At 43.1% G+C, this 23540-nt stretch overlaps 1 protein-coding gene and 1 long non-coding RNA gene across 28 annotated transcripts in view; one reads left to right on the top strand and one right to left on the bottom strand.

Moving 5' to 3' along the window:
• MSRB3 (methionine sulfoxide reductase B3) overlaps nt 1-15482 on the bottom strand; it is a 216905-nt gene extending 201423 nt beyond the window's left edge. For 3 of the 7 annotated variants that reach the window (XR_007919714.3, XM_008256743.5, XM_089308621.1), the window contains exon 1: nt 14852-15482. Coding sequence is in view for 2 of the 7 variants with exons in the window: in XM_008256743.5 (XP_008254965.3) it covers nt 14852-15482 (631 nt within the window). In the remaining 5 variants the exon portion in view is untranslated. Of the gene's footprint in view, nt 1-14352; nt 14574-14851 lie in introns of those variants that run through there. The other 4 variants (XR_016216840.1, XM_008256744.5, XR_016216841.1 and 1 more) reach the window with 3 other exon arrangements.
• LOC149123509 (uncharacterized) overlaps nt 15426-23540 on the top strand; it is a 75804-nt gene continuing 67689 nt past the window's right edge. For 10 of the 21 annotated variants that reach the window (XR_016216851.1, XR_016216844.1, XR_016216842.1 and 7 more), the window contains exon 1: nt 15426-15567. This is a non-coding gene — a long non-coding RNA (uncharacterized LOC149123509). Of the gene's footprint in view, nt 15568-18566; nt 18765-19530; nt 19602-23540 lie in introns of all 21 variants that reach the window. The other 11 variants (XR_016216853.1, XR_016216854.1, XR_016216859.1 and 8 more) reach the window with 2 other exon arrangements.

The following is a 23540-nucleotide window of genomic DNA, read 5'->3' as shown; positions in this document are numbered from 1 at the left end:
AAGGTCTTTGTTCCGTTGGTTCACCCCCCAAATGGCTGCTATGGCTGGCGCTGCGCCAATCCGAAGCCAGGAGCCAGGTGCTTCCTCCTGGTCTCCCATGTGGGTACAGGGGCCCAAGCACTTGGGCCATCCTCCATTGCCTTCCTGAGCCACAGCAGAGAGCTGTACTAGAAGAGGAATAACCGGGACTAGAACCTGGTGCCCATATGGGATGCCGGCGCCACAGGTGGAGGATTAACCTAGTGAGCCACAGCTACGGCCCTATCCTGTGTTCTTAGTTGGAATTTTGCTTCCTCCTCATATCCCTCACACCAGATTACTTCCCTTTGCTATTAAGATCTTTATTGTCTCTGCCTCTATTTACTCATCCTTATGCTGATTAATAATAACTCTTTTTACTAATACATGAGCTTCATGGTGGCAAGGTTCATGGTATTTTTTTAAATTATTTATTTACTTTACTTAAAAGGCAAGGGAGGGGTATGCTGGGGAGCGAAGGAGAAAGCAAGGGAAGAATGGAGAAAGAGAGCTATATTGAAGAGAGAGATTGATTCTCCAATCTATGATCTCATTCCCCAAATGCCCACAACAGCCCAGGCTGGGTGTACCCAGAACCAAATCCAGATCTCATATGAGGGTTGCAGGGACCCCAGTCCTTGAGCCATCACTACTGTCTCACAGGGTGCACATTAGCAGGAAGCTAAAATCAAGAGCAGAGCTTGGACTTGAACCTAGTCACTCCAATACTCCAGTATGGGGTGCTGATGTCCCAAGTAACATCTTAACCATTGTGCCACATGCCTACCCTAACCATGATATCGTATTTCTCAATTTATTCCCAGTTGTTTAAATAGAGTAGAGAATGAATGTAGCATGGGCTTACTCCAGTTGGGAATGAGACTCCTTCTAGCTGCATTTGGTATCTTTATTAATCTTTTAGGATGACAACAAAGGAAAACAGAAAAGTTCAGGTTTACTGTAGGTGTGCTTTCAAAACTCCAGCAGCCACCTGACAGAGGGAGAGAAAGCAGCATCAGAGCTGAAGGTGGCTCTAGAAGGAAGGTATTGCCTTTGGGTTGAAATTTCTTTTCTTTAATTGGAAGTTGTATCCAGAACTTCCAAATAGTTCTCCCAGGTTGCCGCTCCCCGTCTTCGTGGAGGAACGACACAGGACCCTGCGCTGTTCTTCTGTCTGCTCGGCCCTCCCCGGGTTTGCTGCTGGTTCTTCCCGGGTTGGCTACCGTCCCTTCCACCTCCGTGGAAGGGCGGTTCCCCCTGCCACTTTCCCCACTTCCGCGGGGGAGCAGCACACCGCCGGCCGGCTCTCTCGGGGGCTGCACAGGTGTTCCTCTTAAATGTTCCTGGTGCATGTTGTCTCTCTCCTCCTTTATAGTCTTCTTCCACCAATCCCAACTCTGCTACCCACACGCCGAATACGCTGCTCTCCTGCAATCAGGAGCAGGTCCTGCTGTTTATTGGTTGAACTGGAGGCAGCTGTGTAGAAGCTGTTTCCTCCTCTCCCAGCGCCATATTGTGGGAGAGCAGATGCATAGAATAAGTCTTAATTCCATTAACTTAGTCTAGTCCGAGTTGCTCCCCACACCAGGTGTGGCTGTCTTTCTCAAAAGACATCATGGCAGTGCTTCCTAAATTATTTGTAAGCTAGTACTGAACATTGACATGGAACCCCTGTTTCTTGTGCCTTCCACTTCCATTGTCAGAAGTGCTTGCCCGTGTTACCTGTATGATCCAGATTATATCCTATGCCAGTTATTTTTTTTAAAGCTTTATTTTTTATTTGAAAGTCAGAGTTACACAGAGAGAGAAAGAGAGAAGGAAGGACACAGAGAGAGAGGTCTTCCATCTGCTGATTCACTCCTCAATTGGCCACAGCAGCCAGAACTGTGCCGATCCAAAGTCAGATACCAGGAGCTTCTTCCCGGTCTTCCACGTGGGTGCAGGGGCCCAAGAACTTGGGCCATCTTCTACTGCTTTCCCAGGCCATAGCAGAGAGCTGGATCAGAAGTGGAGCAGCCAGGACTTGACACAGTGCCCATATGGGATGCAGTCACTGCAGGTGGTATCTTTACCCACTATGCCACAATGCCAGCCCCAAATTAAAGTATTTGTAACAGAAAAAGAAAATCATGCAGTACCGTGAAGCAAATTAAATTCTAACATTACTTTGAGCAACTGGTATTGTATAGGGAGACCCATCTGAATGTCATATTATGGTACCTTTCTCTTGAATGACGCAGGTATGTTTTAATAACTTTTAAATGAGAAAACACAATTATAGACTATTAACAGTAAAAATAGTGTATGATTAACAGCATGGACTCTGGAGCCAGACTGCCAAGAATAAATTATGGTTATAGAAGCTATCGAATATCACTGTGCCTCTGTTCCTAACTTTTGATGTTTATCTATTTATTCTATTTGAAAAGCAGAGAGACAAAGAGAGAGGCAGACACAGAAAGCTCTGATCTACTGGTTCACTCCTTACATGCCTGAAACAGCTGGGAGTGAGTGAGTCCAGCCAAAGCAGGAACCGAGAACTTAATCCACATCTCCCACATGGATGGCAGGAATCCAATTACCTGAGCCACCACCACTGTCTCCCGTGATGCGTATTAGCAGGAAGCTGAAGTCAGAAGCAGAGCTAGGAAAAGACCCCAGGCATTCTGACATGGGACACAGGCATCTTAGCTGCTAGGCCAAATGCCCGCCCCCCTCTCCTAATTTTAGTGTATCACTATGATATCATGATGATAGTGTACTCCACTAATAATGATGCTAGGAGCTTTATATGAGTTTGTTTACATAAATAATGACGTACAACAGTGCCTGATACAAAGTAACATGTGGATATACTTGCTATTTTATGATTATTACTACTATATAAAAAGTATAGGTGATGAAACTGAAAAGTAATAGAATATATAAAGATTTGACTTCACATGAAAACACAAGAGTTCTAATGGGTAAGTGTGCAAAAGCAAAAATAAATTAATAGTAGAAAAATCCACTTAGATAATAAAAATGTTATTTTTTTTAAAAAATGAATCATACCAATATAGATAACACAAACATAATGGGGAGGGTACCCTGTAGGGGACACCATTTATATAAAGTTCTACCACATGCAAAAATGAACAACAGAGATATATTAGCAACATGGTAAAACTATAAAGAAAGAGTTTATCAATTATCATTTGTGTTAAGTGACAATCACAAAATGTAAGCCTATGGGTACCTCCGAATGGAAGCAAAATTCACTCAGGCACCTTTAACATTCTGTTTCTGAAGCTGGGGGGTGGCAAGCAGGTTTCAAAAAAATTACTCTTCATGCCAAAAATGGATATGAAATGTTTCTTTTATGTATGTAAAATATTTTATATTAAAAAGACAAAAACCTGCGAATAAATTTGAAAAGAAACTTTTTTTAAACTCTCAAATTAGTAAAGTTCTTTTTTTTCTTTTAAATCTTATGGTGAAGTTTTTGCTTATAGAGCAAACAAAATATCAAAATATACTCTCATGCATAGTTATACATTTAGAAAAACAGACATAATTTCCAGTGCTTAATGCCATTATTTCTGTTGGAATCTTCACTATGATGCTTCTAATAGATTGTAATCTATCCTTCAAACAAAAACTAAATCTTTAATAGGGTTATGTAACCTTGCTTAGGGATCAAGTTACTTGGCACACTAGGCAACAAAGTTCAAACACAAGATCTTATTCACAGAATAGCATCTATAGTTCTATAAAACAGCCAGTTTAAATAAAAAAAAAAGACATGATTTTGTATAATTTGTTATATTATTTCATTAAAAATATGGAAGCTATATGGAGGCTTTTAGAAATCCAGTATTACCTAGTTCAATTCATTAATTTTGCAGATATGAAAACTGAGGCTCCCAAAGCTTAAACAACTTAGGCAAGAATAGGACCAGGAAAACTCTGGTTTCCAATTCATCATCCAGTGTTCATGCAACCATACTAACTCCATTACAAATGAACATATAAACAAGATTACCAATAAGCAAATAAGCCTGCAATTTTTCAAATGTTCTGCACATAGGTAAGCATCCTCTGCCGTCAATTCCCCCTCTTCCAGTCCTCTGAGGGTGGTCTAACTAGAAGGCATGCTCTCACACCAAAAAATCAGCAACAAGGGCTAACAGTACATTTTTTTCCTTTTTGCTCTCAACATCTGTGAGACAAGAGCTCCAAGATCACTTGCGGCCCTTCACCGAATACCTTATCTAATCTCCCAGACTGTGTACAAGGAGATATGACCCTACCTTTGTTAGTTACATACCACTAATCTAAGAGAAAGCAAATACCCAGTTATAATAGGCACTATACTTCTCCCCAACCTCAACCAAATCCAGATTCTCTGAAAAGCAAGCATAATAATTACAAATGAGAAAAAGAAGAACAAACAAAATTGGGATTTTAATTTATTCCAGGGTTGTCCTGATTTTTTTCAAAAGACTCTATCTAAGTAGCACAGGCTTATTTTCAATAATATCTTAAGTTTAACATAGATAATGGAGGATTTTTTTTGTCTTTAAATAACATAACTCACTCCCCAAAACCATAAGGATTTATCATACAATGTGTAATAATAGCTATGACACAGATACAACAGAGACTGCTGTAGGTGTAGATTGGCTTATATGCAAATCATCTACCAAACTTCATCTTAAAATAGCATTATGGTTCAGGGGGTTAACCTTCCACTTGTGATACCAGCATCACATAGGGGAGCACCAGTCTGAGTGTCAGTTGCTCCACTTCTGATCCAGATAGCTGTTAATGAACCTGGGAAGGCAGCAGGATATGGTCCAAGTATTTGGGGCCCTGCCTCTCACATGGGAGACCCAAATGAAGTCTTGACTCCTGGCTCCTGGCTTTGGCCTGGCCCAGTCCTGGCTGTTGTGAACATTTGGGGTGAACCAGTGGATGGAAGATCTCTCTCTCTCTCTCCCTCCGTCACTCTGCCTCTCAAATAAATAAATAAATATTTTTTAAAAACATAAAAACAGTACTAGATCACTAAGAATAATGCTCAACACCTAAAAATACAATTTTTACAAGTATCTAAAAACAGAATCTGAATTATAATCTCCGGCACTAAAAACCCAATCTTAGTATAAAGACTAATACTGCCAAATATACTGCCTTAGTATAATACTGCCTTGGTATAAATACTAATTACTGATCCATGAGTAAGAGGATGTTGAGAAAGAGCTTTCCTGTTATTCTCAAAGTTTGGGTATGGCTCAAATTTCAAACAAAAGTCTCCCCACATTCTAAAGTGAGACAACCATGAGCCACAAAGCAAGAGGCCAAGTGTTGTTTGTAGATTTTAAATGTCATAATTTCTACATTTGTGTACCTTCCAAACATATAAGATCACTTATATATTAAAAACTCATTTTATAGTACAGTTTTTTGTTATCATGTATTTTTTCAGTCAAGAGCTACTAAAAGAACAATTACTTGTATATGGGAGGATCCCCATTTTTTTCAACTTGAAGAGTTAGAAATTACTGTATACAGTATACCACTTTATACAAACTTTATGAACAATGTACTATCTTTAGAAATGTAAACCCAGGATATACTGTTGATATGGAAGTAGATCCTGAGAACACACTTCTTATACCATCATTCTTTCTCTATTTCACCTGTAATCATCTCCATATTCTACAAGCCTCTACAATCTGTGTAAATAAAGTGCTCTTATTAAATCAATTCTCTAGCTTTCCTTTGGGAAGTCAGGTATCAATAAATTGTCCTGAGGTTTCCAAATCAACACACATTTGGGTAATCCAATGCTGCTCCAGGCTACCACAGTCAAATGTCAGAAGTCAGGACATGGTGGCCAGGATGAACAACTCAAGAACATAGGAACCTTGCAAGTGACACTTGAAGATTAGCCAAGCAAAAAATTACATAAAATAGAAAAAAAAATAAAGAGAGGGATGATTAAGCATAAATTTTTAAAATTTTATATTAGGAAGCTGTCAATATTTATTTCATGGATAAGAACCTAACCATAGCAATAAATAATGTTCATAAAGAGCAAAAAATGTACAAAGAGAGCCCCATCTGATGGAAATCATATCTTCTTCACATTCTGTCCATTCTTGGGTAAGACAAAGAGAGAAATAAGGCATGAAACATAATGAGTGTTCAGGGATAACTTAACAAAACTAAAAATTCCAGGGGAAAACATGGTTTGGAGACACTGAAAACATTTAAGGTGTTAGTACATATATGAGAAGCTACTGAAGGAGGACTAGCAAGAAAGTAGGAGCAACAATTTGCAGTATAGAAAGGAAGTTCTGGAATGCAATATTTTTGCTCAATGTTTCCCAGTTATTAGCTATCAAGTTCAAAAACGTAATGTTTTCTAGGGGCTAGTGCATGGTGCAGTAGGTTAATCCTCTGCCTGCGATGCCAGCATCCCATATGGGAACCAGTTCTAGTCCTGGCTGCTCCTCTTCCAATCTAGCTCTCTGCTATGGCAGGGGGAAAGCAGCCTCAGAGGATGGCTCAAGTGCTTGGGCCCCTGCACCCATGTGGTAGACTGGGAAGAAGCACCTGGCTCCTGGCTGTGGATCAGCGCAGCTCCGGCCATTGTGGCCATTTGGGGAGTGAACCAATGGAAGGAAAACCTTTCTCTCTGTCTTTCCCTCTCACTGGCTGTAACTCTACCTCTCAAATAAATAAATAAAATCTTTTTAAAAAAACATAATGTTCTCTAAACAGGAAAGCTTGTTTGGATAAAACAAAAGTTAGGACACAAGAAAGCCTGTATGGACTGAATATCATACAATGATTGGGCATTTTTAAAGCGAAACAAATTCTATCTTCTGTATGATGCTCTTCTTGGACTCTCTTGTTACTCCAGCCAACAAATGCTCTCTTCTTCCCTTTATTGTTACCCACTGTTAGGTCATACATGTTTTATTTCCAGCCCTAAGTTCTCCCTCCAAGCTCTAGTCTCACATTTCTGATTCTACTACACATCTCCAAGTGAATGTCCTACCAGGACCTCAAAAACTCAAACTTCTGGAACAAAACATAATTATACTTCCACCACAAATCTGCTCTGAGTTCACATTCTGTCAATTACCCCTACTTAAAATATAATGACCTTTTAATCATCTCTTTATTTCCCAATACCCACTTAATTATTTATATCTGTCCAATGAACTTGAGCAACACTTCTCTAATGCCATTACTACCACCCTAATTCAAGACTTTGTTCATTAACAAAAATTCTTAAAAATTTCTTCATTCATCCTATGGTTTGTATCTCAATTCACCCTCTGAATTATCAGATAATATGATCTATATTTAAAAAAATGACTGACATTTTAAGGATCAAAAAGCTTCAATCTTTTTTTTTTTTTTTTTTTTTTTTTTTTTGACAGGCAGAGTGGACAGTGAGAGAGAGAGACAGAGAGAGAAAGGTCTTCCTTTGCCGTTGGTTCACCCTCCAATGGCCGCCGCGGCCGGCGCACCGCGCTGATCCGATGGCAGGAGCCAGGATCCAGGTGCTTTTCCTGGTCTCCCATGGGGTGCAGGGCCCAAGCACCTGGGCCATCCTCCACTGCACTCCCTGGCCATAGCAGAGAGCTGGCCTGGAAGAGGGGCAACCGGGACAGAATCCAGCGCCCCGACCGGGACTAGAACCCGGTGTGCCGGCGCCGCAAGGTGGAGGATTAGCCTAGTGAGCCACGGCGCCGGCTTCAATCTTTTTTTAAAAGATTTTTTTAATTTTTTTTATTTATTTGAAAGAGTTACAGAGAGAGGTAGAGACACAGATAGAGGTCTTCCATCTGACTGTTCACTCCCCAGAGGGCCGCAACAGCCAGAGCTGCGCCAATCTAAAGCCAGGAGCCAGGAGATTCTTCCAGGTCTCCCACGTGGGTGCAGAGGCCCAAGAACTTGGACAATTTTCTACTGCTATCCCAGGCCATAGCAGAGAGCTGGATCGGAAGTGGAGCAGCCGGGTCTCGAACCAGTACCTAGATGGGATGCCAGTGCTTCAGGCCAGGGTGTTACCCCACTGCGCCACAGCACCAGCCCCAAAGTTTCAATCTTATAGCTTGCTTTCCCAGTCCAAATATGCCAGCCTAACATTAAAAGTTTTTCATGTTCTAGGACAACTCTCACTTTCCATCTTTACATTTTATCATTCCACTATTCCCCTTCATTTTTCTTGATGTCTTCTCTACGTCTGCCCACTCTATCTAATCTAGTAAATATTGGATGCTCAAAAAAACGTTGATTCCCCTCCATACTGGTTTAGTATACTCTCATTTCTCATACCACCTAAAACTTCCTTTCATCCTACTATATAGTTAGTCTTCACACATGAAATCAGAATGTTCATAGAAAATCCTGTATAACTGGCCAGCGCCACGGCTAACTAGGGTAATCCTCTGCCTGCAGCTCCAGCACCCCGGGTTCTAGTCCCGGTTGGGGCACTGGTCCTGTCCTGGTTGCTCCTCTTCCAGTCCCGCTCTCTGCTGTGGCCCGGGAAGGCCGTGGAGGATGACCCAGGTCCTTGGGCCCTGCACCCGCATGGGAGACCAGGAGGAAGCACGTGGCTCCTGGTTTTGGATCAGCGCAGCGCGCCGGTCACAACGCACCGGCTGTGGCGGCCACTTGGGGGGTGAACCAACGGAAAATGGAAGACCTTTCTCTCTGTCTCTCTCTCTCTCTCTCACTGTCTAACTCTGCCTGTAAAAAAAAAAAAAAAAAAAAAAAAAAAAAAAAAAAAAAAGAAGAAGAAGAAGAAGAAGAAAGAAAAAAAAAAGAAAATCCTGTATAATCTAGAAATAGATAAGAACTAAAAATAAAGGCATGTCAAAAGAAATGTCAAAAGAAAAAGGTAATGGCAAACAGGAGGACATTAAAGTTTTAGAATAGATGAAAAAGTTGGAAAAAAAAAGCTGGAATCATTACACCCAGAACAATGAATGCTAACAGCCTCTCAGAACCAGTCTCAGTGATTCATTGACCTATTAGAATGTATAGTCTAATGAAGAAAATGAATACATATGGATTAAGTATAACACAAGATGGTAAAAGTCGTGCTCCAACTAAGGTTCAATATAAGTGGGAGAAGGCATTTAATTTAGCCTGGCAGTTAAGATGCCTGGGTCATACATCAGAGTGCCTAGGTTTGTTTCCCAGCTCTGGCTCCTGATTCCAGCTTCCTACTAATGTAGACCTTAGTAAGCAGTCGTGACGGCTCAGGTGATTGGATCCTTGCCATCCATATAGGAGACCTGGATTAAGTTCCCAGCTCCTGATTTCAGCCACGGGCCCAGTACCAGTTGTTACAGGCCTTTGTAGAGTGAAGTAGGAGATGGGAGTGCTCTCTCTCACTCTTGCTGAATTAAATTTTCTTTAAATTAACAAAAAGAAAGATAGAAGTAGATAAGAAGAATAAGTTCTGGTGTTCTATTGCACAGTAGGGTGACTAAAGTTAACAATAACATATTTTATATTTCAAGGAAACTGGAAAAGAGGCTTTTGAACACTATCACTGAAAAAAACTGATAAATTTATAAGGTGACAGATATTCTAATCACCTTGATTGGATCTTTATACACTGTATACATGTGTTAAAACATCACATCATACCTCATTAATACATACAGTTACTAAGATAAAATTTTTTTTTCTGACACGCAGAGTAGACAGTGAGAGAGAGAGACAGAGAGAAGGTCTTCCTTTGCCGTTGGTTCACCCTCCAATGGCCGCCGCGGCTGGCGCACTGTGGCCGGCCCACCCCACTGATCTGAAGGCAGAAGCCAGGTGCTTCTCCTTGTCTCCCATGGGGTGCAGGGCCCAAGCACTCGGGCCATCCTCCACTGCACTCCCTGGCCACAGCAGAGGGCTGGCCTGGAAGAGAGCAACCGGGACAGAATCTGGTGCCCCAACAGGGACTAGAACCTGGGGTGCTGGCGCCGCAGGCGGAGGATTAGCCTATTGAGCCGCAGCACCAGCCAAGATAAAATTTTATTTAAAATAAATGAATTTTTTAAAAAATGCCCTAGAATCACAAGGAAATTACAAAAGTCTACAAGATGAGGAAAGTTTCACAAAATACCAATTGATAGAGGATTTAAGGACTTTGACTTGTTCTGAGAGAACAGTTTGAGGCAGCAGGAACAGCCTAAGGGAAAGGGAAAGGTAGAGGTAGTAAAGTGCTAGATGTGACAAAAAGCAAAATAACTGATGAATATTTGGTGCCTAAATTATTATTATTTGGACATCTCTACCACTGATCAGTTCTAATGATCTTGTCCTGGAGTGCTATATTTACTCAGTTTTATTCAATGAATTCCTGAAAGCATCCAGATGATTATCTGCAGAATGGATTAGTTGTCATTACCCAGGATTTTCACAACTCAGTTGGAACCCATGCTATAACTACTGAATATGGTGTTATACTCCATTTACTCCCAAACAGGCTTCCTCTAGCTTTCCTGCAACAGCATGAACTGAATAAATACCCCAGAATCCCATGTAGGTGTCACGTACCACATTCATATTAAAATCAAGAGCTAATTATATTGATGTTGTGGTGATGCAGATTAAACTGTGGCTTTTGACTCCAGGATCTCATATAGAAATAGTGGTTCAAGCCCTTACTAGGGGCCAACGCTGCAGCATAACTGGTAAAGCTGCCGCCTACATTGCCAGAATCCCATATGGGTGCCGGTTCAAGTCCTGCTCCTGGCTGCTCCACTTGCGACCCAGCTCCCTGCTGTGGCCTAGCAAACCAGTAGAAAATGGCCCAAGTCCTTGGGCCCCTGCACCTGCATGGGAGACCTGGAAGAAGCTCTTGGCTTCGGATTGGTGCAGCTCTGGCTGTTGCGGCCAGTTGGGGAGTGAACCGGCAGAAAGAAGACCTCTTTCCCTCTGCCTCTCCTTCTCGCTGTGTAACTCTAAATTTCAAATAAATAAATCTTTAAAAAAAAAAGTCCCTGCTCCTCTGCTTCTGATCCAGCTTCCTGCTAATGTACTCCAAAAGGCAGCAGAAGATAGTCCATGTACTTGGACCCTTGCCATCCATGAAGGAGACCATTCCCGGCTTTGGCCTTGCCCAGCCCTGGCTATTGAGGCCATTTGGGAAGTGACCAGTGGATAAAAGATCTCACCCTTCCTCCCTGTTTCTTCTTCACTTTCTCTGTTGCTCTGCCTTTCAAATAAATAAGTATAAAAAAAAAAGATCTAATTATACATTTTAAGATAAAGAGTCCCAAAACAAAAAATGTAAAAAAATACAAAAATAAAACCATATAAATCTACAGATAACTCTAAAATTACAAGAGACCATAGGGGAACAAATCTATGTGTCTCAAACTGTAGGATCAGGGCTCAATAATTTTGTCTCTCCTCTTGCATTACCACTGAATATACAAATGCCCATAAGTTGCTGAGCAGCCACATTCAGCCATAAAAAGCCAAGGGAAAGGCTTAGAAAAAAAAAAAAAAGTCAAGAGAAAACCATGAAGCAAAGAAAAGCAAATACTACTGGAGACAGGAAATGTTCCAGGTTTTCCAGTCCCTGGTCCCAAGCCCTAAAAGGGCCTGTCTGCATTTGGCTTCCAATGGTCTTCCAACAGATTCCTTTCTTCTTTCTTTTGCTAAAACTAATTCAAGTTAATTTCTACCCTCTGCAACAGAAGCTAAAATGAGGCAATAACCAAAATCATCCATGAAATCAACTGGTTGATTGATGACAGGTTTGTTTTTTTCCATATTTTCTTTTTATTTCTACTTCCCTAAAAGCCATAAATATGACTTTGGTATGTTAAATAAATACCCAAATAGGGATGAGGGTTTGTGCTGAGCACTTCAAAAAGAAAATTTATCATTTCAAGGAAAGAGAAAACATTGAATATTGAAGGTAAAACCTTGAGTTACCCGTACAGCTATAAGAAATGCTAACTTACATATACAAAACCAATGAATTAATTAGACAGAAGATCTGATTCAGTCTTCTCTGAGGTAGGATCAAAAATTGATAACCAATGTAGGGCATTTAACCTGGAATACTTCCAGATAATTAGCCCCAGCCTTTCCAACCACAGGAAGGTTTGTTAGCTCCCTGGCTGTACCCCCAGCACTGATTCAGATACCAAAACTGAATTATCAAATTGCATTAGGGCCTGGGATCACCTGTGCCCAAAGAGCAGTAAGGCATTTACCTTGTGAAAATAACCAGTAACATTCTGCTATTATGTGAGGGGAAGTGGGGAAGACAAGCTTAGTATTATAGAACTCTGTCTAGGTATATGCCACATATCAAGACAATCTAAAGCAGATCTGGACTCCCCAAAGCCCAAATCCACACTGATCCACACCCATCAGATAGGACTAAAGGTAGACCAGTTTAACATGTGTCACAAGTCAGGGACTGACAATCAGAAACAATAACTTCTTGTAGTGGGTGGCTCGCCAGGATTACAAAAACAAAAACATCATGGGAATTAGAAGGGACAAGGAAACTATGTCCAACTCCATCATTTTACAGAGAAGGACACTAAACATCGGAGCCAAATTCAACCATATATTAAATGATACAGGTGAAGGTAAAATCCAAGGGATTGTGACGGGAGATTATGATAGAAGAAAAAAGTGTGATTTCCTAAAATGGCTCTTTGATTGTTTAAAATATATTGTTATGAAAAATCAATTTTTAATAAGTGATAAATGTCTTAGAAAAATAAATAAATCCTACTCTTGGGATATTCTTTTGGATAGTCTCATTGCTTGAGCAAATTAGTAAGGACTTTTGACTTAATGGGTTAACATTTTAGTTAAAATATTGGAACAAGCACCTTTAAAAGCAAGAACAGCATGTTGATTCAAACTTTCAATGACGTTGTATGCTGCTACCTTGGCAGACAGGCAGCTTAGGCACTGTGACAGAAATCGAAATGGCAAAGAGCTATTTATTTTAATAAAAAAAAAATCCAGACATTCACATAGAGCCCCCATAAAAGTCACCAGAACACAGATCAATATATCAGCTGGGACCAGTTAAAAGGATATATATTTAAATGGTTCAAATAGAAACTTGGTGTTCAAAATTACTGGCAAGGGTCCACAGTACAGCGGATTTCAGTCTTCAAGGGCCATTTTACCACAAGTATTAGTCAAGTCAATTCACTGCTATGGCCAAAAAAAAAGGGGGGGGGGAGGGTAAAGCCTACAAATATTTCCTACAATCCACTCTTTATTATCCAGCCCAGTGTTTTTGAGAAGCCCACTGACAAAATGTGAAGTTAGAACCTGTTGTGTTTCCCAAGAAGTATATCAAAGTTACTGCTAAAATATGAATCTATAAAAAGTATGTCTTTTATAAAAAACATTATTACTCAGAAAGACATGAAGCTGACACCATTGCTTAAATTAGTACTTATAAAATTCACCTTTAATAAGTTATAAATTATAAATACCTGCTATCAATTCAAACTGACAGTTTTACAGGTTATATGAACTCTTTAGATTTCTTTATAGGCAAAACTATCTTTTAAAATCTACTTTCTCATCAATGCTACAAATAAAAGTATGAAGACATAAACCAGAGGGTGCTGAATATAAGCTATACCTAACAGAGCTGGCCTTCAACTAATCTGTAAACTCTAACTAGCTGTATCTTATTTCCACAGTTTTGCCTATTGGAGGAAAAAACAAAAGCAAACTAAAACGTCCTAAGTAATCTCAGCTCTCAGGAATGAATATGTTCTTCCATTCCGGATAAAAACAAGAAGCACTGACCACTAGTCACTCGTCAAAAACGCAAAAGTTCAAGCAATTTCAAATTTACCTTAAGCCTTACGCTGTCGCTTCCAATATTGCTTTGTGAAAATCTTATATATTAAAGACTCCTCCCTAATATTTTCCACATGATTCAACGAAAGCTATCTTTAACATCTCACTGCCACGACTTCAGACTGCTCAGCGCCCTAAGCCAAATAAGGCAGGAGCAGCACTTTTTCATTCATATCGTCTGACTTGCCATAGTCCAATTCGAAACTTAAAACACAAGACTTGGATGCCCTTTTCCGCTTACAAACAAAACAAAACGGGCACCTGATCGACCCAGGGAGCTGTTCGATTTTGGCCTAGCAAACGCCAGCTGGTCCCGCGGGAGCCGGGCCGGCGGCGCGGGAGGCGCGGAGGGCGGGGGCGCGGCTGCGCCTCTGGGTGCGCCCCTCCTCAGCTCCCGCACGCACGCCCGCCGCTCCCAGCGCCCCACTCCCCCACGCGACGTGCGGCTGGCGGCGCGGGCCTCACCTGTGCGTTCCCACGCCCGGGGCCCGTTATCTGGGCGGCAGCTCCGGCGGGGTGCCCCAGTGCGGAGCGCCGGGTTCCGGGGTGGCCCCTGCTGCGGGCCCCGCGCCCTCCGGAGCCCGGCCGGCACCCCCTTCCTGCCTCCCGCGGGCCGCCCCGCCAGACTCCTCCTCCCTCGGAGGCCGGCGCCGGGCGAGAGGAGCCCGCGGGCTCAGGTTCGCCCCGGGGACGGGATAAGGTGTCAGGGAAGCGGCCAGACGCCTCCCGTCGGCGGAGGGGAGGAGGGAGAGCCAGCGCTGACCTCCTTCCCCTGCGCCCCTCAGCGCCAACGACAGGCGCAACCCTTCTGCGCCCCTAATGGGCTCAGGCAGCGGGTGTCCCCGCAGGAAGCCGAGGGGGCGCCGCGGGCCCTCGGAGGGGCTCCGGGGTCGGGGTCACACCCTAACTTGGCAGGGTCGTGGTGGGGGAGCTGAGGCGCTGTGGGGAGGGAGCTCGAACTTACCGGATTGCGCGGCTTCCCACGCTGGGGACGCGACCAGGCAGAGGCAGAAGCAGAGAGAGAGGGGGCGCCGGAGGGTCCGCCGCGGGCTCATGGAAAGGCCAGGGAGCCTCCGCCGCCGTCCGAGCCGCCCTTCTTCCCTCCCCGGCTCCCGGCGACGGACGGGGCGGCGGGAGGCATGACGGGAAATTCCTGGGCACGGGCAGCCGAGTCCAAATATGAGCATAGGAGACGAGCGAGGGAGGACCGGGGAGCGCGCCGGCCGCGGACGGGGCCGGCTGCCCGGGCCTCGGCGGCCGCCAACTCCCTCCTCCTCCGCTTCCCCCGCTTCTCCTACAGGCGCCCTGAGGCCGCCGGCTGCCAAGAGCGCCCGGGAGGTAGAATGTCTCTGCCAAGGGCATCCCTTCCCAAAGCTGGGGCTCCGGAGCAGAGACAAGCACCCCTGTCCCCTCGCCGTTCCACCTGAGACCCCCCCTCCCCCACGAAGGGGTAAGAACGATGAGACAGCGAGCCAGGGACCAGTGGGAAGACGTGGCAGGGTTTGAGGAGGGCAATCAGTTGAGAGCTGTGGTGGTGAGGGGATCAAAAGTTGTGGCAAACAGTTCTCTAAGTGTAGGAGAGGAGACTGGAGCATTGCTGCCGGCTACGCAGGTGAGCCCGGCTGCACATACCGAAGAGGCGTCGTAATCCTTAAAATCACCTGTCCACCTGCCTTCCAGGTGAGTGGGACTTCTACACCGGGGAGGGCGGGATGTGTGAGTGTATGTGTTTTCTTAACCACCATTGCAAAAGGGGCCCTTCCTGAATTTATATTTGAACACCATATATGGAGTCGAAGCAGGCTGAATGTAGTCTACTCTTTTTGTCACACCAGCTAGATGCTGAAGCTTACACCCATCTGCCTCTCCACCTCAAACCTGTTCCATCCCTCCATCACACGCACTATTTCTGCGCTTATTGTAGCTTGTCTAAAATACAGTGTTAAAATGTATTCTAAAGACTCTAGCTCTGATGGTCAGAATGTCAGTCCCAGATGCTTAATTACAAACCCAAGCCTGTAGCTGCCTGACTTTTCTTGGCACTGATTAACTCCTCTGGGAATCAAGTCCAAATGACCCTTAGCTTTTTATGACAACAAATTTAAGTCTTAATTAATGTAAATTTTTTTACTAAAAACAATGAGATAGGACCTGGAGATGTATAATGTTATGTTATTACTTACGAACATTTTAAGATGCTGGAGAAATGATGTATTGATGTAAAATACTTAAGGGGTAAATGTCAAATAGATTTAGAGCATGGATTATTCTAACATGCAGTAAAGTAATGGTAATTTGTACATCACACTATTTGTTTGAAAATGCTGTATTTGAAAACTAGAAACCTTATTTCAAAACAAATTCAATTTTGGCAAAGTATTAAGGCCCATAAGCCAAAAACCAGTCCATTTGCAAGTGGCTCCCCACAAAACATCTGGTATTGTAAAACGCTATATCCCATGAATTACGTCTGGCAAATGGGCAGATCTCACCCTTAATGTACTGGCAGTGATGTTGGGACTAAGGGCAAAGGACCTAAGTAAACTAGAGGTAAACAAATTTAATACATTAAGTGAGAAATCTAAATTACACATAAAATTACTGTTTAATTAGCTACCTAGGACCTGAGTAGTTGAAAGTACTCAGGAAACACTAGAGTACTTCGTCCTTTTCCTCTTTTATTGTAAGCATCTGTTTTTCTTCCCCCGGCCCCCAAAACACCTAGCATAGTTCTCTGCCCATAGCCCAAGTGTTTATAAACAAAATTCAATGAGGTGCAAGTGTCTGGCTTAGTGGTTAAGATACTGCTTGGGATGGCTGCATCCCATATCTGAGTGTCTAGGTCAAGTCCAGGCTACACTCCCCTTCTAACTTTCTGCTAATACTCACCCTCAGTGGCAGCAGATGATGGCTTAGGTAGTTGGGTCTCTGCCACCCACAAGGGCGATCCAGATTGAGTTCCGAGTCCCTGGCTTTAGCCTGGCCCAACCCTGGCTGTTGCAGGCATTTAGGGATTGAACGAGGGGATGGAAGTATTTTCTCTTTCTCTCTCTCATATCATTTAATCTTTACAAATATCACTGAGCTTATTATTTTATCTCTGTTTTTATAGCTAAGGAGACTCTTAAGTAATATGCCACCAGGAAGGGGGTGAAGTGATATTGGAATTCAAATCTGATTCTAAAATGCATATATTTTTGCCATACTAATCTGTCCTGCTTTCTCTATGTTTTAAAAAAAAAAAGCATGCAAAAATTTTTCACTGGGTTCTTGCAGCTTTTAGGAGCTGGTGTGTACTCAGGTTACTTCAAGAAATGAAGGTAAAGGATAGCTGTGGAAGTAAAACCAGAGACTTAACTGCCTTGTCAGCTCATCCGTTGTGGACCTGGGTGTGGGGCCTGTGCCTTTTTCAAGCTGGCGAAACAGAAAAGGTTCCACTCTCCGACCACATTCCTACCACTTTTGTAGTTTGACCACTGATATTTTAATCATATATTTCAGTGTTCTCTCTAATGTGTTTTTTTAAATAACCAAAATGGCAACCATGTTAATGTACTACTTTATTATTTTTTAAAGATTTATTTATTTATTTGAAAGAGTTACACAGAGAGAGGGGAGGCAAAGAGAGAGAGGTCATCCATCTGATAGTTCACTCCCCAATTACCCACAATGGCTGGAGCTGCGCCAATCTGAAGCCAGAAGCCAGGAGCTTCTTCTGGGTCTCCCATGTGGGTGCAGGGGCCCAAGGACTTGGGCCATCCTGTACTGCTTTCCCAGGCCATAGCAGGGAGCTGCATCAGAACTGGAGCAGCTGGGTCTTGAACCGGCGCCCATATGGGATGCCAGCACTTCAGGCCAGGGTGTTAACCCACTGCGCCACAGCGCCAGCCCTCTTAATGTACTACTTTAAATATTTAATTTTGAGGCAAAGGATCCAGGAGAGGTAATTGCTTCCAATCCATATGTCAGGGGTGGACACCTGATCTGTAGCACTAACCAATTTATATGGTCTACATACCCTCACTAACCTAAAGTCTCCGAAGGCAGAGTTGTAATGCAATACACTCAAGTAGCTCTTGGGGCCCTAGAGCAAGCTGTAGCACACCACCGCTCCAGATCCTCACAAAACATCTTCAGAACACTTGCATTGCACAACCACAGCTCTTTGTCTCTCCACCTGTCTTTCTACTTCTGCTCCCACGACCAGTTGCAAACTCTCTCCACGTATCTCATAATCAAATGCCCTATGGGGGAGAATCAGATTCTGTCACCATACTTGGATGAGTCTAGCAGCCTGTAGATTGGCCACCCTGAGCCAGATGCCCTTTCCCACATGCTATGGTACATGGCCAATTATGGTAACAAAACACTGTACTGTCACCTTCATATGGGGCTGTGCTTGGAACAGCCTCTTTCAAAAAGAGTGTATAAGCATGACAGGCAGCCAGGCTGTTCAATTCTCCAACATGCTGTTCTCAGCTCTTAGTAAAGTCCCCTTAGCCACTACAAAAAGCTATTTTCACATATCCCAAGGAACATCTTGGGTGGATTCCAACAACTGCACTCAATAGAATAGAAACATTAGGACTAGATGTTGTGTAGAAGTGCCAAACCAAGGAAAGAAACCCTAAATTAGTACTTTAAAGACTGGCTAAGTGAGACACCTGATATTTTCTCAGGTTCTGAAAGATTTCCATTGCTGCAACACCCTTCCAGCACACCATCAAGAAATCTTGCATTTGGCAAGATTTTATCATGTAAAATGATGTATGCAAAATCAGCACGCACTAAAATAACAGGGAGTCTCCCATGAAGTAAGATGGAACACCTAAACAAAGATGGAAGACGGAATCCAGGTGAACATTTTCCTTCTCCAGGTAATGTAGTTTGTATCTCAGGTGGTATTTTTTATTTTACATGGTTGAAGCCATCCCTTGATCAATTCTGGAGAGATCTGTAGTACATACACTCCCACAACTGATGTGTTGCCTGATTGTACCAACTTTGCTTTTGGATATACTATAGCAAGTGATACATATTTGGCATGATTGTACTTGTCAGTTTTTGTTCCTTTAACTAAAATACTGAGAGAAGCTCCTTAGGAAGGAACTTCAGGTCACGGTTTTGGAGGTTCACATTCAAAGATCAGGCAGCCCCATTAATCTGGCATGTGATAGTAGAGCATGAGTGGAGGGAAGACCACAAGGTGAGCAGGAAGCAGAGACAGAAGCTAGGCTGAACTGGGTTTAAATAACCAAACCTCTTAACAGAACTACCTCCCACTAGGCCCACCTCCTAGACGCCCAAATTATATCAAGTTGCTGTTTTTAAGCCATCAGCCATTAATATTACTCCATTAACCATTAATATAAGACTTTGGGGACCAAGCTTCTATAAATGGGCATTTTAGGGGGACACTAAAAACTTTTATCTAAATTGTAACAATTTTCAATATTTTGGAGAATTGAGTAATACTCTCTAGACCAGCAAAACTGGCTAGCATTTGGCAAGATTTTGGATGTGAAATGATACATGTAAAGTCAATTACATGGTGTGTAATGGGGCACACTGTATGGGAGAAGAATTACCTTTTTAAATGGTACAGGAAAATTCTGATGGAAGACTTGATTCTATTCTCTTTAGGTCTCTGTCCCAAGTGCTTCTTGTACCAAGAGCATCTAACCCCATAGTTTGAGTATCCACTGTCTATAAAGGTGTGTATTTTTCATATCACCTGGTTCCGAACTGCAAACTAGCTTTTCGTTCATCCAAAGTGGCTATGGCTACAGTCTGGTCCAGTGGTAAATTCTGGTTATAATGGGCTTCCTGGGAAATACTACATTGTTCTCCAAAATTATATCTCTGCAAGGGATTTATTTCTACCAATTTTTATTGTTTGTTTATTTCTGTCTATTTGTAACAGCGACACAGATGGGGGGGCATGGGGGGAGAGAGTCTATCTTCCATCTGCTAATTCACTCTTAAAATGGCCACATCAGCCAGGAGTTTGGAACTCCATATGAGTCTCCCAAATGGGTGGCAGGGGCTCGAGCACTTGAATAATCATCTGCGTTAGTAGGAATTTAGACTGGAAGTAGAATAATTGGGACTTGAACCAGAACTTGGATAGGGGATGGGAGTGTCCTCAGTGGCAAATTAAGCCACTGCGCCACACTGCCGACCCCTTTAGCAATTTTACCTCACCTAACTTTCACCCTTGTGAGCCACTGTTATAGCCCAATTTCCAGGTAAAATGAAGCTCCACTCAGAGTTAGGGACTTGTAATTTGGCATCAGATAGGTCTAGATTTAAGTGTAGCTTCTACCATTAGAGCTAGGGCTAGGCAAGTAACTACTTCTCTATGTCTTCACATTCTTGTTTAGGAAAATGGAAAAAATTAAAAGTATCTATCACACAGCTTCATGCTAGCACATGGGAAGTCCTCAATAAGTATCAGTGTAGTACTAATCTTAACTTCTGTCGTTGCTAACAATCGCCAGAAAGTCACACTGTGCCTTTAAGTCTTATCTGATAATTTTTTCTGTCTTAATTGACTCATAGTTTCTTTCATAAATCTGAGTCTTACATTTGTATTCATAATCTCCTCTTAAGTCTGTTCATATTTAGTAATCTTTACATGCTCACTTAAAAATACCTTTTATATTTATATTTAAAGTTATTGTAATTTCTAAATGTTTAAATATACATTTATATTATATAGATATGGGGCGGGGGGGTGGGGCAGAGAGAAAGCAAAAGCGCCCATCTACTGGTTCAGTCTCCAGTAGTGCCTATAATAGTTGAGGCTAGGCCAGGCTAAAAATTCTGTCCAGGTCTTCCAAGTGGGTGGCAAGGATCCACCTACTTGAGCCATCACCTGCTGCTTCCCAGGGTCTAGCAGGAATCTGGAATCAAGAGAGGAGCCACTACTCAAACTTAGGCACTCCAGTACAGGATGTAGGCATCCCAACCAGCATCTTAACCACTAGACCATATGCCTGACTGTTTTTAAATTTGAACTTCCTTAAAATAAGCATATAGGAGATTAATGAGTATTCAAACTGTTTTGTGAAAACCAATTAAAAAAAAAGATTTATTAATTTATTTGAAAGTCAGAGTTACACAGAAAGAGAAAGAGAGGCAAAGAGAGAGAAGAGAGAAAGGTCTTCCATCCACTGGTTCACTCTCCAATTGGCTACAAAGGTTGGAGCTGCACCGATCCGAGGCCAGGAGCCAGGAACTTCTTCCGGGTCTCCCACGTGGGTGCAGGAGCCCAAGGACTTGGGCCATCTTCTACTGCTTTCCCAGGCCATAGTAGAGAGCTAGATTGGAAGTGGAGCAGCCAGGACTAGAACTGGAGCCCATATGGGATGCCAGCACTGCAGGTGGCAGCATAAACCACTAGGCCACAGCGCCAGCCCCTAAACCACTTTTAATATTACTCAGCTGATCCTTAAGATAATACTGCAGGCTGGCGCCGCGGCTCACTAGGCTAACCCTCCGCCTTGCGGCGCCGGCACACCGGGTTCTAGTCCTGGTCAGGGCGCCAGATTCTGTCCCGGTTGCCCCTCTTCCGGGCCAGCTCTCTGCTGTGGCCCAGGAGTGCAGTGGAGGATGGCCCAAGTGCTTGGGCCCTGCACCCCATGGGAGACTAGGATAAGTACCTGGCTCCTGCCATTGGATCAGCACGGTGCGCTGGCCGCAGCGCGCCAGCTGCGGTGGCCATTAGAGGGTGAACCAACGGCAAAGGAATACCTTTCTCTCTGTCTCTCTCTCTCACTGTCCACTCTGCCTGTCAAAAAAATAAATAAATAAAAAATAAAAAATAAAATAAATTTTAAAAATTAAAAAAAAAGATAATACTGCAGGCACAAAGCCCCCAGTACATGGACATTTGGGTGACTGCTCACCCACTTAGGGGATGATTGAGTTCCTGGCTTGGTTTCCCAGCTTCTGATTTGACCAGCCCAGCTCCAGCCACCGTGGGCGTTTGAGGAGTGAACCAGCAAATGAGAGTGCTCTCTTAGTTGCTCTCTCTCACTCTCTCCCTTTCAAATAAATAAATAAATATTTTTAAACCTTCAACAAAGGAAAACCATCTGTGCATTTTTCATTCATTCAGATATTTACTGAAGGCTTAGTAGACAATAAATTAGTCAAATACTTAGTATATTAAAAAATGTTTACTACTAAGAAAAATAAGGAAGGGAAGGTGGATAAAAGTGTTGGCAAAGTAACATTAAAGACCTGTGAGAAGTAAGGAAGCAGACAGGCAAACGTCAGAAGAGAAGGGAAAGCAGGTGAGAAGGCCACAGTGATGGTGGGAGGAGGCATCTCAATCTAAGGACCATCCAGCATTCCAGGTTAGGAACAACATGGGGGAAAGGGAAGCATTACAAGATTTGGCCTCGGAAGCAATTGTGTATGGTCTTTGGGGTCGCCCCTTTTTAGAGTGAGATGGACAGCTAGCACAGGGTTTTAAGGTGATCAGTGACATAATCTGGGTTACTCTTTGACAAAAAAGAACTTGCTGTTCTGGTACAGACAGGAGGACAAACCAGTTCAGAGGTTCTTGAAATAATCCAGATGAGAGATGATGATTTGGAGTAGGGAAGAAGTACTAAAGGTGGTGAAAAGTGATCCAGCTGCACATACATTTGGAAGGAGGGCCCACTGCATTTGCTGACAGACCAAACATGAAGAGAGAAAGAAAAGAATGTCTCTATCTCTACCCCCCAACCTTTTTTTTTTTTTTGCTGAGCACTACAGATTTCCCTGAGACAGGAAAGCTTTAGGAGTCGGTAGTGGTATGGTATATGAGATCAGCTTTGAACGGCTAAATTTGAAATGGCTATTAGACATCTAAGATAATGTTAAGCTAGACCATTAAATATGAGGATACTTGAAAAGTTTCTAGAAGAATGAAATGAAAAGATAAGTTTATTTGGCTGCAAGAACATTTTGAAATCTATGCATAGTGGTTTTCTTTTTTTAATAATAGCACATTTCCATGAACTTTGGGCCGGCGCCGCGGCTCACTAGGCTAATCCTCCACCTAGCGGCGCCGGCACACCGGGTTCTAGTCCCGGTCGGGGCGCCGGATTCTGTCCCGGTTGCCCCTCTTCCAGGCCAGCTCTCTGCTGTGGCCAGGGAGTGCAGTGGAGGATGGCCCAGGTGCTTGGGCCCTGCACCCCATGGGAGACCAGGAAAAGCACCTGGCTCCTGGCTCCTGCCATCAGATCAGCGCGGGTGCGCTGGCCGCAGCGCACCGGCCGCAGCGGCCATTGGAGGGTGAACCAACGGCAAAGGAAGACCTTTCTCTCTCTCTCTCTCTCTCTCTCACTGTCCACTCTGCCTGTTAAAAAAATAAAAAAAAATAATAGCACATTTCCATGAACTTTGTGAAGACCCCTTATATACAAATTGTAAATATGGGGGTTTGTCTGGGCTGGCGATAGCATAGAGATGGTATTTTAAGTCATGAAAAGTGTGCATGTTGATTATAGATGAGAAGAGCCAGCAAAGGCCACTAAGAAGGTGTGTTATAGGGACCTAGGAAGGAGATCTGTCAAGTGTGCAGGCAAGGGAGACAAATGAAGTTTTTTCTCTTTTATTTGAGAATACATCTGACATATGGAAAAAGATAAAAATTA

The sequence above is a fragment of the Oryctolagus cuniculus genome, chromosome 11, assembly GCF_051225735.1.
Source record: "Oryctolagus cuniculus isolate XC-2025 breed Fujian yellow rabbit chromosome 11, ASM5122573v1, whole genome shotgun sequence".
NCBI classification, from domain to species: domain Eukaryota; kingdom Metazoa; phylum Chordata; class Mammalia; order Lagomorpha; family Leporidae; genus Oryctolagus; species Oryctolagus cuniculus.
The sequence above is the reverse complement of the archived record's forward strand: the minus strand, read 5'-3'. Positions and strand labels throughout refer to the sequence as shown.